The sequence below is a fragment of the Pelobates fuscus genome, chromosome 3 (assembly GCF_036172605.1).
Source record: "Pelobates fuscus isolate aPelFus1 chromosome 3, aPelFus1.pri, whole genome shotgun sequence".
NCBI lineage: Eukaryota > Metazoa > Chordata > Amphibia > Anura > Pelobatidae > Pelobates > Pelobates fuscus.
Window position 1 is genome coordinate 50,032,613 of NC_086319.1, and position 17,878 is coordinate 50,050,490.

A 17,878-nucleotide genomic window follows, 5' to 3' on the forward strand; every position below is an offset into this window, starting at 1 on the left:
ATGTACATACTCAATGACTCTGTTTTCACAATACTGCCTACATACTCATTTTTTTTATTTATTAAATTTAAAAAAATAGAAATGCATGCGCCATATAGCCTGTAATATTAATCAGTTAAACAGAAAAAGAAATAGAATATTTGTTGTTAAAAGAAAGTGCTTTGTTTCTCACAGCAGTAGGCTAGTCACAGGCAGGAGAAAATCATACAGGGATATTCACTAAACACCAGATTTTGTGTGTAAACAACTGAATTCAAGTGAAATGTCAATCCTCATTTGCTAAAGCCAAATATGATCGGCTCGCGTGAACCTGCAGCAATCACCCAGATGCAGTTGGTGTTCGTATTAAAATCAAAGCTTTCACTGTCGAACATTATGCAAATTATGCACCCATCGCCAATGGGTAGGAGACAACAATAACTCCCACCTCCTTATATAATTATAGCCTCACCTTCAGACCGGTCCACGTCCCACTATTTTTGGTAGGTTTCAATCCTAAAGGGTCACACCCCCCCAGGGCCCCCCTCCGTGGTGCTGAAGGGGTTAAAACCCCTTCAGCCACTTACCTTAATCCAGCGCCGGGCTCCCTCAGCGCTGGTGACCTCTCTTCCTGTCCGACGTCACTGGAGCTGAATGTGCATGCGCGATTTCTCAATGCTTTCCTATGGACGCTGTGCGCGATGGAGGGGAAATTCGACTCCAGCGTCACAGCCACTAGAGGCTGGATTAACGCCAAATGTAAACATAGCAGTTTCTCTGAAACTGTTATGCTTACATGTGAAGGGTTAAAATCTGAGGGACCTGGCACCCAGACCCCTTCATTGAGCTGAAGAGGTCTGGGTGACTAAAGTGTCCCTTTAACCCCTTAAGGACACATGACATGTCATGATTCCCTTTTATTCCAGAAGTTTGGTACTTAAGGGGTTAATTTACAATTTCCGTTTCTTTAAATAATGTACACAAAAAAAAAAACTTTAAATGGAACAGAATTTTTTGCAGTTTTTAGAAAACCTGCATATGTTGCGAAGATTCTTGAAGGTAACACCTCCACTTGGTATGCAGCAGCCCAGGGTAAGAATCGAACATAACATATACTTACCTGAACGGTCGCATGCACCTCCATTGGATCTATGGGCATCTTCTGCTAGCGTGTGCTAGAGCACAGAGTTTTACGGAGGGATCCCATTAAATGGCAGAATTATCCACAGTACTACTTGCACTATGCGCAAGAAGATTACCTTCATCTTACCCAATATTACCTGGCATGATGAATGTAAGTTACCGGCACCAAACTGCCTAATGGATCTTGGAGCAGATTGATAAATTAGATAATTTAGCAGATTATTAATAATATAAATCTGACACTGAAAATATTTAAATAGTATTTAGGAAGACACAAAAAAAGTGCAAAAGAACCAAACAACATGATCTCCTTACACTTACCGTCCTGTTGCTTTACAAGTCCTTGATGGATATATCGGATATACGTGAAGAAATTACAAACAGAGGTAATCTGCAGAACACACACAGTGAAATGCCGTCATTAAATGTAAACACAACGTAAAAGACAAGGACAAAGCATTGAAAGATTCTATTACTCACCCTATATCTACAACATGGGGAAATATAATAATAATTGCTGGAGTCTCCAAGCTTGATTCGGTGTTTACAGTTTTTTGTTTGTCCGCTGAGAGCACATTTCCTAAAAAATAACAAAATATTAATAAAAAAATACTTTAGAGTCCCTCAACGTGCCTGACATACGAAAACTCACTGATATGAGATATGGGAAGCATAATTCCTGCCATTAAGGATGCATGATGGAATTATTAAGCCTAATTAAACTTTAACCACCAGGGACGGTTTCACAATAGCACATATCAGATTTATTTATTCTTTTTGGGGTGGGGGGGGGAAGGGGGGGACTGCAAAAAGAAAAAAAAGAAAAAAAACTTTTGGGGATAAAAAAAAAAATGGCAGCACATTAAGAAACACTACAGTAACCATAAGAGATACCCTGGAGTGTCTACTTTCACAAACAGTAGGCCTTTATAGGGTAATTTGAACAGTCAAACTGCTATAATGCCACAAAATGAGACACAGGCTCAAACACCAACTATAGAAACTGAAATGGTCAGGTCTCCTATATGGCACTAGGATAGAGGCAAATACATACATTGCAGGTACTGTTATACTCAGACGATGTAGCGGGACACAAGAGGTGTTTTGTATAGGAGTAGCACACATCGGGTTTATGAAATGCACATTAAAAATACCTTGTTAAAAATCTGAAAATTTACTACAGTATTTGACAGAGATCGGCAGTTAAATGGCTTTGTAAATAAAGTGTCAAAATACCCTTGGCTAAATAACGCGTGATGTGTACTTTATATAATTGTAAATTTTTGTGGCAATTTTCTGTGACGGCTATTAAACTTAGACAAAAACATACCAAATTCTGAAATCACATAACATTAAAGCTTTGCACTTTTAGAAAAAAAAATGTAAATATAGTATAGTGTCTGCAGTCCTGCCCCTCCATACTACCCAATAAACTCTTGGGGTTTGAGAGCCGGGAAACTTACTTTCCAATGTGATGTCATGCACAAATGCAGTTACGGTCAGTCTTTGAGATTCATTAAATAAATTGATCCTCCATGGAAGAAACGCAAGCGCATTGTGTCGAGCGGCGTGCATGCGCCCACTTTCCCCAATACTCCTTGCCCGTCATCACAACGCAATCAGAGGAAGAGTTTGCAGTTTGAGACGAGGGAGACTCGGTGCTGGAGGAAAGGGAGTGATTAGTCTATTTTTTTTTCTATTATTTTAAACGGGAGGAGGAACCTAATTGATCATGAAGCGTTAGCAATACAGATAAGTATTCCTAACACTGCAGTGTTCCTTTAAGTACAAAACCAGCAAACTGCCTTAAAGGGTTAATAGAGTGCACACCAACTAATAGAAAGTTAGAAATGTAGCCATGTGATTAACTTGTCTTGTCCCAACTTCACTGTGCATCTAAAACATGTTACATTTGCTGACCAAACTGCATATAAACATCTGTCCCTTGCTTACTTTGATCCACCACATTCAACAGCTGATGCCTTCACGAATCGAGCAGGTTGCAGACCAGCAGGTTCAATGCTCAGTGTATTATTCTCCACGGCCTCCAGGACAGCGTCTGCCAACTGAGGGAATACAAAACATTTAACACCACCAGCAGAGGAGAGGAGGCGGGTATTTATTTTATGTCTCGTAACCTTGGCGGGTACAGCGCAATCTACAGTTATTTGCATGACACATGAAACTTTCCAGATACCTTTCTGTGCTTCCACACAGACTGTGAAGCCAAACCTCCCTTTTTATAAAGACTCCACACTGCGAAAAGCCAGGATATTAAGTTTCCTCTTGAAGGAACAATCATCAAAACAATTCTGCTTGAGCATTGATGAGGAAGGAACGAATGGGAAGATATTTTTTAGTTTAATTTCACTCTGTAGGGTATTCTACGAAGTACTTAGATAATAGCATATATCCGGGACACTAGCCAGCGATGAAATATCTGTCTCAGTCCTAATGTAGAGCTTGTATCAGATTTCGTATAGTTGCAATATCTTCCCCTACAATCCCAAAGGTACACCTTTCAGTACTCTTAGACCTACGGGACATTTAGTTCTACTCTAAAGATCCCCACCGACCTTACTTTCAAAACGAAAACAATAAAAAGACAACACAAACGGCTAATTCGCAAATATTATTACCCAAACTCTATGCAACTATCTCTCACGCTTTGGATTTGAATAGACTTCACGCATTCACAAATAACATGATGACCAACACCCTAGGTCACTGGATTAAACACAGCGGTATTTATTTTAGAGTATGTCATGCAGCAATCTAAGGGACAATATGCACGTTAATATTGAGTTTAGTAGAATGTGAGTGTACTGAATTCTAAATGAAACCGCTCCCACACTTATTTTGCTACCAGCGAGTCACATTTGTAATGGTTCAGTTGGAGATCTGCGTGTCTCATTATGTCAAACGTTATGCATCATATTCAAGACCTGGGTGTCTCGCCATACACCTACCTATTCTATGTATGCCAAAAAAATAATAATAATCTTGAGTAAAAAGATATTTACAAAACATTATAGCATATTTTGTCACTTTCATACGGCTCAATGGCCTTCATTGTGGAAGCTATATGTCTGCTATTTTAGTCACTGTCAACCAAACAGAGCCAAATAAGTAATTGCTGTTGGCAAAATGACCTCATTGCAGCGATGAGATTCATTTAAAATAGGTCCAGCAGAATTTCACCTGAATTTTAAAACAAATTGCAGCCACATATTCCTTTTACAAGAAAGAAAAGAGAACGGAAAAAAATGCATACCCAGTACTCAACAATTTCAAAAGACAAAATTAGTAAACTTGCGTAACAAGCTGACTGATTTAACTGCTAACTAAATGGTGGTCAAATGGAAGTGCGGTCAAATTTGCTTTTTGAGAATATCCAAATTGGTTTTAAAAGGTAAGTAAGTGATGGAATTGATTTATTTTACCTTTTGATATAACCATGTTTAGGCGATAGCCCCTTTCTTTGATTTATGCTTTACTAACATTTCCCGGACATTGTTCATACTTTGTTTTCCCAGCAAAATGTAGTACTTTGAAAATATGTTAACCTTTGATTGGTACAAAGTTACATCGCGCCCCCAGACATGAATACAATTTTTTTATGTTGCTACGTACTAAAATCTTAGGCAGTTCTTTGTGAACCAATCGTGTGTGTGTGGTATCGTACATTTGGGGCTCCCCCAGCGCTGTAATCAATAAGGTTTAGGTAAAAGCAGAGATCTCTAAATTGAAGTCGATGGAATTCTAGTGTATCATATACAAGGGTCTGTACCATTGAAAATAATTTTCTTACTTCCTTATAAAGCAAGCTGTCAAAATCATACTGCAGAAGATACTGAAAGCCTGGTTGCTTATTTAAAATATATTGGTCTCCTGATTATTTTTTGTGTGGAAGGGATGTGGAATGATGTGATCTTCCAGTCTATCCTGGTGGTACTGTCCTAAACTAACCCCCTTCTGGGCTCAAGTCCATCACCTGATTTCAACTGCATTAGATAAGCTAAAATATATAAATCCTCTCAAACCTGTGGAGGACTGCACTGCATTATGTGCTTTCAGAGCAATGAAATTATCTCTAGGGATAGACCGACGGCAATGATGGTTACATCCATGCCTTTTATAAAATTTGCTAGCCTCTGTGTAGCCTCTCCTCTACTATATATCTACTAGCGCAACATTAAAGCATCATTATGAAAAGCTTATTTGATATAGAATGATATTGTTTCAGTACTTGATACGTTTTTTTTTTTTTTTTTTTTTTTTAACTTGTTACAAAACAAGTCTGGCCCTGCCCTATCTATGCCCCCTATTGGTAACCAACATTACCTATGTGAATGGATTTGGATTCACTTGGTCATGGTCCGATATAAATTTTTCAACTACCAGGAAAATTCAGATAACCGATTTTTATTTTATTTTTTTCTTCATTCTCTAATCAAATACCTGTTAAAATGCACTTTCAAAGAACTCTAAAAAGAGAGAGTCAGTTTGCCAATAGTTTTATACCACTTACATTCCAACTATCGGAATTTGGATCATGCAGGAAATGATCTGCATATTTAATATTAGCAGCCTTATGGAAACCGTCCAACACCAAATAAATAGGACATCACACATGGACATTGTTGTCATAATAACGTGAAACTTTAAGACCAAAGACCTGCTTTGGTCTTTTTAACCAGTTAATATTTAAGAATAAATCACAATGCCAGGAACAAACTGAAGATGGTCAAGCTATATTTGATTGATATAATGCTTGTGAAATAAACCAAGACATTGTAAAGGCATGTTTAGCTCTTTGAGGTCATTTGCGTTTTACTAAAATAGTAAGCCGTCCGAACACTACAAGAATATATTATATCCACACCATCTGTTAGATGCGGATTTTCCCTTTGGAGGGATATATACCGTGAAATTCCTCTTCACATGTCAAAAGTATTGTTGGGCACTTTGTGTTCTTCTGTTAGAGTACTTTATCTTGTAATAGATCAAATTATACTTTACATTGTCTGTGTATTTACTAGGACTCCATCTGAGATAAAATGCATGCTATGTGAAGCAGTGTTAATTTTGTCGACTAACAATTTTAGTTGACAACATTTTTAGATTTAGTCGACTAAAACAAACAATTCAGATGACTAAAATATGACAAACTAAATTGGCTTTTTAGTCAAAAGACTGACTAAAACTAAATTTAAATTTGTCAGCAAAATTAACACTGATGTGAAGTTTGCCTACGAATCCCATTCAAAAATATTTTGCTTCTAAATAGTAGTTAATTTGTTATCTGATTTAATAAGGGTACTTTGTTGGTAGTTAAGTATGCAGTAAAGATCTGGAGGGGAATCACTACATCGGAGTGTTAACATGACCTGTGGTGTAAAGAGATATTTTGAATGACTACTTGGAACCTTGATGAGATGTGGAGATACTGTATACCTGGTTCTCATTAAGCATCTTCTTTGCTTATGTGAAGGGGTGGGTGATAAAACTTGGGGATTTCAAAACTATGTCCCAACTGTAATGTGATGCAAGAGAGAAAAAAAAACATTAAAATGCTTTACCTCACGTTTGGGGAAAGCCAAACATGGACAGATGTCCTCCTGATATATCCTTTCTAAAAACGGACAAGTTCTGGCCATCAAAGGATCTTCTCTCCATGCTTTGAATTCATTATATAATGTTGGATCAATCTAACAAAGAAAATAGGAGGTATGACATAATAATTGGCTTAAATAAATAAAGCCTTAAATATTTAACGTGATGATGGACGCAGTTTGTCTGCTTGCCTTGTACGGAGTAATATTCAGACAACCTTTGAGAACAAACATCAGAAAAGCTAGAAATTAGATGAAATTAGACTCATCTTTTTAAAATGTTTTCCTAATTTCAACAATGGATACAAAAAATAGGTGGGAACAAACAAGCACAGTGCATTTTGCAGCTGGTTCAGGACTTACTCAGCTTTTTAAAAGGGTCACTATAGTCATCCAGACAACTTCAGCTCAACAGACCATGTCTTTTTAAAAACTGCAATGTTTACATTCTAGGGTTAAGTTCACCTCTAGTGTGTCATACTGACAGCTACTAGAGAGTCGCCTCTGCTGCACTGGCCAAGTAAAACTCTGTCACGTGATGTGAATAACCTCATAGAAAAGCAATGATTCAATGCTGTCCTATGGGGAAGATTGAATGTGCACACGACAGGCATGGTGCTTTAAGTCCCCAATGCTCTCCTGTGACCCCATGCCTCCTCTGTGACATTGCGGGAGGCGCAGATGTGAGCAAAAAAAGAAACCCCTTATTTTTTAAAAATATTATGGTAAATGGTGGTGGAGCTTAATACCACTATGGACAAAGACAGGTTTGTATTCCTAACGATATAGTGTTTCTTTAATGTCAGAGCTGAGCCAAGTCCGTATACTGCTGTACAGGATACAGAGAGAGGGGGAAAAAATAGACGACATCCTGCATGAAATTTTTTTTTCTGGAAAATATTAAAGAATAAATTATACCCATCTTGGGTCAAAATAAGAGAGGATAGCTTAGACAGATGGCAAAATAGATAGATACCGATTTATAACAATCTATGTTAATGTTTCTCAAAAGCAAAGTTCGCTAACCAAGACTTCTCTTCCTAAAATAGAAAAATAATATACATTCATGAAATAATACAATTAATACACTCTTTTACTGTAAAGTAATTTTTTTGTTTGTTAAATGATCAAGGTCGCTTGTGAAGGGTCAGCATACACTTTTTCAATTACCTCCTTGCTTTTCTTGACAATTGGCTGCACTACACTGAGGTCCAAGGAGGAAGCCCCCATCGCACTGCTTGTACTTTTGTTCCTTGCATGGCCCTTCTTGAATGGAATCTTTCCACCTGGCTGAGAATCTTTTGAAGGAGATGTTGGGGAGGTGGACAGAAGAGTTTTTAGCGCTGCTACCTCAGCCTGTAACACATCAATCTAGAAAACAAACGGAAAAATGTTAGAAAAAAAATAAAATAAATTTAAAATTAATTAATGAATTAAAAAAACACAACACAACTCACGCTTACAGACCTGCAAAAACCGTGAAAGGCCTATTTAGATTTTAGTCTCAAACCTGAAAGTTCGCAAAATCAAAAAATGACTTGGGGACGTAGTCGTTATGTCATTAATATGCAGGTACCAAACCAGATTCTAGAACAATGCATTTGAAAAGGGTTGACTAAAATAATGAGACACCAACAGCCCTAGCCCAATCACCACCCTTGCTGAAAGTTCCACTTTCCATCCTTTAATGACATTCAATGACTGAGCAGGTGGACTTTATATAGCTATTAGAAGATGATAAATACTGGTAATGAAGTAACACCTGGTTTGTATGCAAGACCGTACAACTCACACCTGCCTCGTCCAGATATAAAGAGGAAATTTCACGTTAACAACTGTAAAACTTGTTTGGTGTCCTGTGGAGTTACAATGGATTGGAAATGTAAGTGCAATGTGCAAAATGGTATATGCCATTGTGTTGTCACTATAAGTGGAGGAGGAGTGCTAGTTCCGATAAATGGAAAGAAGAAAAGGAAATGTGTCAATAGCTGTTAATGCTGTTTAACAAACACTGCGATTCATTTTCCTGCTCCTGTTAACTTATTGTAATTAATACGGGAAACCTACTAGATTTACTCTGGTTACAAATAAAATCACAATATATCAAAATACCGTAACCTGTAGATTTTACTACATACCTTCCCCTGTGCTTCCTTCAACTGTTTCTCAGCTGCTGCCTGCTTAACATTTGCCTCTCGGACCATTTTGTGTGCTTCCTGGGTGGAAAAATAATTTTAAAAAATGTGATCAGCAAGTTTTGAAAATGTCAGCATGAGCAAGAATATACAACGTCAATTTTAATAATTAAATATGTAGGAAGTCTACATCAAAGCAGACCCAATTCATGAACTCAATAAGTTTAAAATTGCACAAAACTGCCATTTAGGAATAATAAAAGAAGAATTAGAAAGGTAGAACTCGCTTATAAGGTTTATTTTCCTAAGGTAAGTGTTCGTTTACTTGCCTACAAGGCAGCACTTAAATGCATTTTACTATAAGGATTTAAAGTGAAAAAATACACACACACAAATGGCAGTTTCTCTTTCATTCCCTACGATTAACTTGCATGTCGACAACACCTTAAGTCTGTGGTTTACTTAAAGTAGTTGTCTTACCATTATAAAGTGATTGTTTGCCTAAAAGCGATGAATCAGCAACTCACCCGGTTTTCTACGTATGGTATAAATCTATTTGCATACTGTACTTCTAATGCATCTAGATTTTAACAATATGAAATGACAGTATTGCAGAATGTTTATAGCCAAGAAATTAACAAAAGTAAACATGCAATGTAACCTCAGCAAATGAATCTCATACAACACTATTATTTATACTACCAACAGTAAAAGGACACTAGAGAGAGCTTTAAGATGGCTGAGTGGCACACTGAACTCAATAAGCATAAACATTCTAAACACTGAACAACATGGAAAACAGGACCAGAATACATTTTTAAGATAACCAAAATTGTTCCATTGCCCTTAAAGGATGGGGAGAAGATTGTAGTCTTGTATGAACAGATCTCGTCACTCTTTTTAACAGTCAACATTATTTTGTCTGTCGATCACTTGTTTCTTATCTACACTGTACAAATGTAGAGTGTTATGGACTATGTACATAATCATTTTTGGCACCCGAACAGATATATCTAAATGGGCGCTTAGAAACAAAGCAACCTCAGCTAAGCTGATTAGGAAGATTAAATATTTTTAAAACTACAACTGTCATGATTCACACATTATCCAAAGTAAATCCACTTAGACCTCAGGGTGTGCTGGCAGTTTTCAGCTAAACACAGGGATTCCTGGAACAGCACACGTTCAACGTCTGTGCCAATACCTAGCTGTGCATCAGAACGCAATATGATCTCAGAAAAGGGATCAAAAATAGAGAGAAAAAAATATATACAAAAATAAACACCTGAATGCACCTCTTTTTCCTATCTGCAGATACTATTATGGAGTTTATGGGATATATTTCAGCAGTGTGTATACCGTATTTTTCGGACCATAAGACGCACCGGGTTATAAGGCGCAATATCATTGATCGACTGCTAACGGGTTTATTTTCATACATAAGGCGCACCGGGTTATAAGGCGCACGCATTAAATGAAACAAAACAAAATTATTGGAGACTGTGCAGGGAGACTGACAGGTCTCCCTGCAGCTGCTGGCAGCCACACCAGCCCCCAGCTCCTCCCTCCCCTCGGACTGAAAGGCTGGCACAGTCCGAGGGGAGGATTTATTATAATAATCATTAGGGCTGACAGCCCAGTCCCAGCTTAATGCGGCCCACCGGGAAATTTCCCGGTATCCTGGTGGGCCAGTCCGGCCCTGCAAGCAGTGCAGCTTCGTAGCTTACCAAGGCCGTGCTAAAACATGTTGACTTTTTGACATGAGATTTTTGAGCGCAGTGTACCACATAAAATCGGTTCTAGGACAGAGAGCACAACCATACATTAGGCGCACCGCATTATAAGGCGCACCGTCTATTTTTGAGAAAATGAAAGGATTTGAAGTGCGCCTTATGGTCCGAAAAATACGGTACATACATGCGCACACACACACACACACACACAACTTGTTTTTTATGAATGGGAAGCTAATGCATTTAAATGCAGAGGGAATTATGGAACCCTTCATTTGAAAGTGGGAACGCACACATAAAGAGGGGTGCCATGTGGACTTTGCCACTATTAGGGAAGATTGCATTTCAAATATAGATAAATATAAGTAACCCTGGTATCTAAATCATTCAAAATTAAAATGGTTCCCTGTTCCCATTTAATGTCATGCAATTACCATACACTGACTTAATTTGTAATGAAGCCCTTTGTCTCCCTTGCTCTTGGAGGAGCTTAATTTCAGCTGTCTGAAAGTTTGGCGAATGCCTGGTTAAAGCAGGCACTAGGTTTGCACGGGGCAGGCAATAACGTCCCTCTACGGTCTAACTAGCTGGAGGTACATTAAGTGGTAAAAACAAGCTCCGCTCGCTCTCATCCTCTTATACTGGATGTGGGGCAGAGGACATAAACTCATCCCCAACACCGAAGGAAAATGCTGATAATGATTATGGCATAAATTCAACATGGAAATAGTCCATTACATTAAAAAAAAGTCAAATACAATAAGAGAGCAAATGCAATTTGTTTGCCAATTCATCATAATTCTTATTATATTCAGCGTTATTCAATAACTATCAGGAATTCAATGCAAACTCATAGAAGTGACATTTTAGACCAGAAACAGCCGAACTGAAACCACAGCACTTTGAAGATTTTTTCCAGTTTCACATTTTTGGCTTACATTTTGAAATTCACTTTGGATTCTTGACAATTCACACTTTAGTGAATAACCCCAATTACCTTACTTTATAAATTCAATGCATATTACAATAAAAGAGTGGACACTATTTAATAACTAATAGCACTTAGCCTATACAGAAAGACTGCTCAAATATATTCCGAATGTAGTTATTACACAGACAAATAAAGCAGTGTTCAACATTACCATAAAAGTTCTAACTGTAAAACAAGAACCTATTTATAAATAAAATTGGAAAAAGAAGCACTCACCCTCACTGCGTTGTTTCGATCATAGTCTGTTATCAAAAACTTGTCATCATACCTCTAAAATAACCTCTACATAGTTAACTTATCAAATATGAAGATTATACGCACACTGGCAAGTTACTGCTAAGCTTTGTGTACATAAGCATTTCGTCAAGGTCAAGAAAATCTCATTTGTAGCTCTCACTGCTAGTGATCTACAATCTATGGCTATGGGAAATGGAATGTACTTGCTTTTAGATGACTGAGGATCACTGCAAGTTCACCAATAGCTGCAGAACGTCCTGTAGTCCAATCATGGTCTAGAGGGTGTAGCTAGGCATTCACCTTGACACAAACTTTGATCGTATGAACTACTTGCACTTCTTATAGTACAATCAGAATCTTACCTCAAATAGACTTGCTGTAAGCTCCTCGAGCTCCTGACCGAGTTGGTCACGCACTTTTGAAAGTCGTTCGCATTCTTCATCTTTTAATTTCAGCTCCTAGGGGCAATCAAGAATAGAAAGATGTCAGATTGTGCAGCCCAGACCAGTTGCCTTTGAGTATATCTCTTCCAGAAGATGCTTCTAACATTATCCTTGTAGTAAAGGATCAAGTAGAAAATAAAAGGGCTTCCATTCATACATGGCCACAGCATCATTACTAGAACAGAAAAAGTAAAAAAACAAACAAAAAATAAATAAAAATAATTTTTCTTCAATATACCACCGTCCCCCCCAATGCAATTCAAAGGGAGATCATTTTTTAAAACAGCTTGTTTGAAATTCTAGTGAAGCAATCACCATGGAAAGAAATTGAATCAGCCTGAACATTTTATTTGTGTTCATGGGATTGCTCCACTTAAAAATTTGCATCACATTCTGGTTTGCTACAGATTTCTACCACAGTGTTCTAGAACATTAAATAAGCTGCTAATTGACATATATAAAAATAAGCTGATTAATAGGTTACATAAATAAAGTCGGGAAATTGTAGGATGCAGAAAAGAGAAGGAATTAGAAAATTCATGGTTGTATAAAATATTACAATAAAGGCCGAAAAATATATAAATAAATAAATGGTAATTCTGATTAAATACAAAATATTTAGGGGAAAACAACAATTTTGTTCTGCATACTATCATTTTTGTAATTTCGTTTTGCCTATATAATTAAGGAACTGAATAAGCTATTCAATGGAAAGTTTCAAGATGTTCTACGTCAGTGAAACTGGAGCATCCCCATATAAATGTAGCCAGTATAATTACTCTCTGAGCTTTGGCCAGCTCTTCTTTTAGCCGTTCATATCCTTTCTCTCGCACTTCCAAGACAGAAGGACTCCGTAGGTGGGACAGGCTGTCGGTACTCCATCCGAGCACATCATCTGTCCCATCCACAACATCGGTCACCGTAGCACCTTGCAGAAACTCTCTCTCTGCGCGGTTGCTGTCCTTTCTTCTGCTGTGTTTGGGAGAGCATGTCTGGCATCCAGAGGTAGAACATGTATCCGTTAGTATGGTGCTACAAACAAAATTAAGAAAAACAAAACTGATTGGTAGTCATGTAAACAACTTTAGCTTTGCTTCCCTGTAGGATATTTCGTTACTGTAATTGTCACATGCACAGTGCAGTGCCGTACACAGATTAGTCAGAAACGGTTTACTTGAAGAAAATTCTGCCTACTAAGGCAGTAGAATATTTTACTGGATTTATTTTTTAACTAGAGTGTTCCCAAACAAAATTAAAGCCACAAACTTTAACTGGGCAGCATGTGATATTCCTTAATTTTATAAAAATGGCTGCCATCTCTTAATTAAAGTTGACTGACCAGTTGTGGTGTTTGCATTTATTGAGAAGTATCCACCTCTGTACCACACGTCCCCTCTATGGTGGCACCCATAATGGTCGGGCGAAAACTACTCACCCATCTCCTTCCTCCCTTATGGCATACAAAACGCACACAAACAAAATGTTCTACTACACAAGCCTGAGAATTAAAAATCTTAGAATCTTAGATCTCACTAGGGGTAGGAGTAACTTACAAAGAGCTTTGTTTGAGTAAGCAATGAGCATCTGTTGCTCAATGTGCAAAAATATGCATAAATATTTTGGAGAACGCATTATATCTTATAGTCACAGACAGTTTGGCTATTATAGCGTTAAATATTGCCATTCGGATTTCCGTTTGCTCATATTATGAATTTAGTGAATAACACTGGGGTCATTTAAAAGCCAATGGATAAAACATTTCCCAAAAAGCTGCGTGAAGGCCAACAAAAATAACAGCTTCCTGCTTCCAAGCAGGAAACACAAGAGTTAATTCTGAGCTTCTTAGTGTTAGTGGATTCTTAAGAGTGCTACATAAACCTGCTACCAAATGCAAATCCGCTTATGGAATAGTTGGCATATTTCTGGAACAAAGACATTCTGTTCTTTCTGAAGTTGTTCCTTATTAGTTTAGTAGCACAATGTCCTACCTTTTCCCAGAAGTGTCCCCACAGTTGAGATGCCTTGGAGAGGAGTACACAGGTTGTGTAGGTAGGTCTGATGCATTTAGAGTATTCGGCTGAATAGTACTTGCGTTTACACTTAAATGGGGTCTGTAAATTACATTGGGTGAGGTAGTTGGTTCCTGAGGCTTAATATCATTCACGCCAAGATCTGGAGTCGTAGGGGATGCAAGATTCACTTCGTGAAAGCCTTCCAGAGGGTCGCTGGCCATAGTAAACACATCATCCAGACACCTGTAATAGATAAATCACTAGGTATAATGCATTTAATGTATGTAAAGGCTAACCCGTCCCCCTCGTCATCCATAGAATATCCCAGAAAAGATGGATACCCATAACATTACTTTCGTTAATATATTTTGAGATCTCCTCTTCTCTTTGTTCTTGTGCAGTAGCTAAAGGGACACTATAGTCACCAGAACAACTACAGCTTAATGTAGTTGTTCTGGTGAGTAAAATCATTGTATGCAGGCATTTTAATGCAAACACTGCCTTTTTCAGAGGCAGTGTTTACATTGCCCCTAGGGACACCTCCAAGTGGCCGCCACTCAGATGGCCACTGGAGGTGCTTTCTGGCTCAGTGCTGCACAGTAAGCAGCCCTGCCGTTCAGCGTCTCTACTCTTTAATAAGGATGCTGAATTTTCCTCATAGAGATCCATTGATTCAATGCATCTCTGTGAGGAGGTGCTGATTGGCCAAAATGGCATTTGGCCCTGCCTCCTTGCCAATTTTATTCAAACCAATGCTTTTCCCATGGGAAAGCATTGGATTGGCTAAAAATCGTCAATTCTGATGATGTCACCAAGTAAGCGGCGCCAGTGCCGGCGGAACCGTGCGGCGCTGGAAATAAGGTGGTTTTTATTCACTTTTAAGGGGGAGGGAGGGCAATCACCTAAATATTGGGTTTTGCACTATGGGGTCAGGAATACATGTTTATGAATAAATTATGTTTAACCCCTTAAGGACCAAACTTCTGGAATACGTCATGTGTCCTTAAGGGGTTAAAGGGACACTATATTCACGAGAACAACTACAGATTATTGAATTTGTTCTGGTGAGTAGAATCATTACCTTCAGGCTTTTTGCTGTAAACACTGTCTTTTCAGAGAAAATGCAGTGTTTACATTACAGCCTAGTGATAACTTCACTGGCCACTCCTTAGATGGCTGTTAGAGATCCTTCCTGGGTCATGGCTGCCTAAAATGCATCAAAACATTCAGTATCTTCTCCCTCTGCATGCAGACACTGAACTTTCCTCATAGAGATTCATTGATTCAATTCATCTCTATGAGGAGATGCGGATTGGCCAGGGCTGTGTTTGAATCATGCTAGCTCTGCCCCTGATCTGCCTCCTTGTCAGTCTCAGCCAATCCAATGGGGAAGGACTGTGATTGGATCAGGCTACCCTTCTGATGATGTAAGCAGGCTGCTTGTTTTTCTGAGGCAAACAGCATGCCGATCTACAGCTTCAGGCTTGAATACAGTAAGTTTTTGCTATATTTATGGAGGCATGAGGGGCTAGATGGTGGTTTTAACACCATAGGGTCAGGAATACATGTTTGTGTTCCTGGCCCTATAGTGATCATTTAATGAAAATACATTGTAGGGCTCTAATGTTTTAGTGGGCCTTTTTAAGTGTGTTGACCTTGACTCCTGTTAGTTTGGTGTAATATATATATTTTTTTCCATGCAGTTCATACGACCAGGAAGTTGTATGTATACACACATATAATTTTATAAAATTTATTTTAAAGATATGGTTTACGAATCTAGTTGTAGTTCGTTACACACCTGCAGTTGAAATAAGTTGTTTTATAAATTTGAGGATTGTAGGCAGCAGCCGCAGGGAAGTATGATAGTGTGGATACATACATGACTGGCAGAAAAATTACATTATATAAACTCTTTAAATGTCTCAAGTGATCTGTCAGGGGTTGTGCACACTAAAAAAATAAAGACTGTGGGCTGCTAAATGACACACAAGTCTTTACTGATTCAAAGCAATGTTTCGGCTCTATGCTAGAGCCTTTATTAAGCATTATAAAGCCAAAACGTTGCTTTGAATCAATAAAGACTGCTCGCCAACAGCTCTCCGAGTATCCAGAAAATCTTCTTTAATTAAATTGATTGTATTTTGCACTTGTATACATCCACTACTATAAACAAATATGAAGAAAACACACACATATTGCTTTACTGTTATTTCTTGGAGCACAAATAAATAAATAAAAAGGATTACCATAGACCACACAGAATATAGTAGAAAATGGATGCATGAACAGTGTTATATGTATACCCTAAGAAAAAGCGTGCACAGTTTACACATCTTGTAAATTGACAGACAGATACATTTACAGTATTGTTAAGAACCTCAGTGGTTATGGTACTGAGTTCTTCTATTCCTTTCCCAATAGCGGAGCATAAGTGATTACAGTTGCAGTTAGGGTGTAGAGGAATAGTGTAGATGAATGCATCTTCGAAGACGAATCTTCCCAGCAAATAAAAGGTTACCCTAGACTTTATGAAGGGTACAACAGGAATAATGTTTTATTGATGCCACACTGGCTTTTATGGAAATCCTTATGCAAGAGGACCTTCCACAATAAACAAAAGGAACAACCAACCATAATACAGATTTACATTAAAACCCTCCCTTCCTCTGCCTGGGAGATAATGAGATAAGTTAAGGAATAACCCAATTATCTCCAGGCAAAGGGCACACAATTTCCCCAAAACTTGGAACACCCATTTATACACAAGGTATCCCCACAAATGACATGTCCCCTGATAGCCCCGATCTGGGAGACCAACATATTCAAATTTCACCCAGATCGGTTCAGGGGTTCACAAAAAGTGTGTTAGTCTTAGTTCACCAACCGCACACGAGGCTCCTGCCCAAAACAGTTCCACGAATTTAGTGTGTGCGGTCGGTCAATTCAGAAAACAGCATAAAAACGAATAAAAGCACCTCCTGGCTCATAGGAACGATTGTTCCCAGTGTTCGTATGAATCAAACTACCAAATGGCACTCTCCTAGCTCTTCGGCAACAAAAGGAAGCAGGCATTCGTATGTTTCAGCGGTGTTCGGTACGTTGAGTGTCTGATTTGAGTTCCAGACACTCTACGACCAAGTCCCGCTGCCTCCTTTTGTGCAAACAAGATGGCCGCCGTTTTCTCTTCCACGTGGCATTCGACTATACGAACGGCGGCCGCCCAGAGAGCGCTTAATAGACTGTTCCCTTTGAAGATAATGAACCAGGAGGGTGGTCGGTGTTCGGTAGTTTAATCTACCGAACCAATAAATAAAAAAATAAAAAAACGAAATACAGCAGAAAGTCATGAATGAAAGAAGAAAATACCAAACATAAGTCTATTTTCTTCACAAGTATATTAATTATGTCACGTGTAAGAAACAGTACGAAGTGTTGGCCTAAAAGCTTTATTCAAATTGGCGCAATTGCACCTGTAAACTGGGGAGTCGTGGGGGGGGGGGGGGGAGAGGAAGGGGGAGATGGAGTACAGTAAGGGTAAAAATAAATAAAAATAGATTGTAAAAGGTGTTTTCAGGTCAGCCATTTAC

At 38.4% G+C, this 17,878-nt stretch overlaps 1 protein-coding gene across 2 annotated transcripts in view; it reads right to left on the reverse strand.

Moving 5' to 3' along the window:
- RAB3IP (RAB3A interacting protein) overlaps nucleotides 1–17,878 on the reverse strand; it is a 29,420-nt gene that overhangs the window by 459 nt on the left and 11,083 nt on the right. Inside the window, exons 2-10 of one of the 2 annotated variants that reach the window (XM_063447016.1) lie at nucleotides 14,265–14,531; nucleotides 13,056–13,308; nucleotides 12,196–12,291; nucleotides 8,876–8,953; nucleotides 7,908–8,108; nucleotides 6,705–6,833; nucleotides 3,076–3,188; nucleotides 1,603–1,702; nucleotides 1,444–1,513 (exon numbers count right to left, since the gene is read on the reverse strand). In XM_063447016.1, the coding sequence (XP_063303086.1) occupies nucleotides 1,444–1,513; nucleotides 1,603–1,702; nucleotides 3,076–3,188; nucleotides 6,705–6,833; nucleotides 7,908–8,108; nucleotides 8,876–8,953; nucleotides 12,196–12,291; nucleotides 13,056–13,308; nucleotides 14,265–14,509 (1,285 nt within the window). In that variant the 5' untranslated portion in view covers nucleotides 14,510–14,531. Of the gene's footprint in view, nucleotides 1–1,443; nucleotides 1,514–1,602; nucleotides 1,703–3,075; nucleotides 3,189–6,704; nucleotides 6,834–7,907; nucleotides 8,109–8,875; nucleotides 8,954–11,812; nucleotides 11,999–12,195; nucleotides 12,292–13,055; nucleotides 13,309–14,264; nucleotides 14,532–17,878 lie in introns of those variants that run through there. The other variant, XM_063447017.1, reaches the window with a different exon arrangement.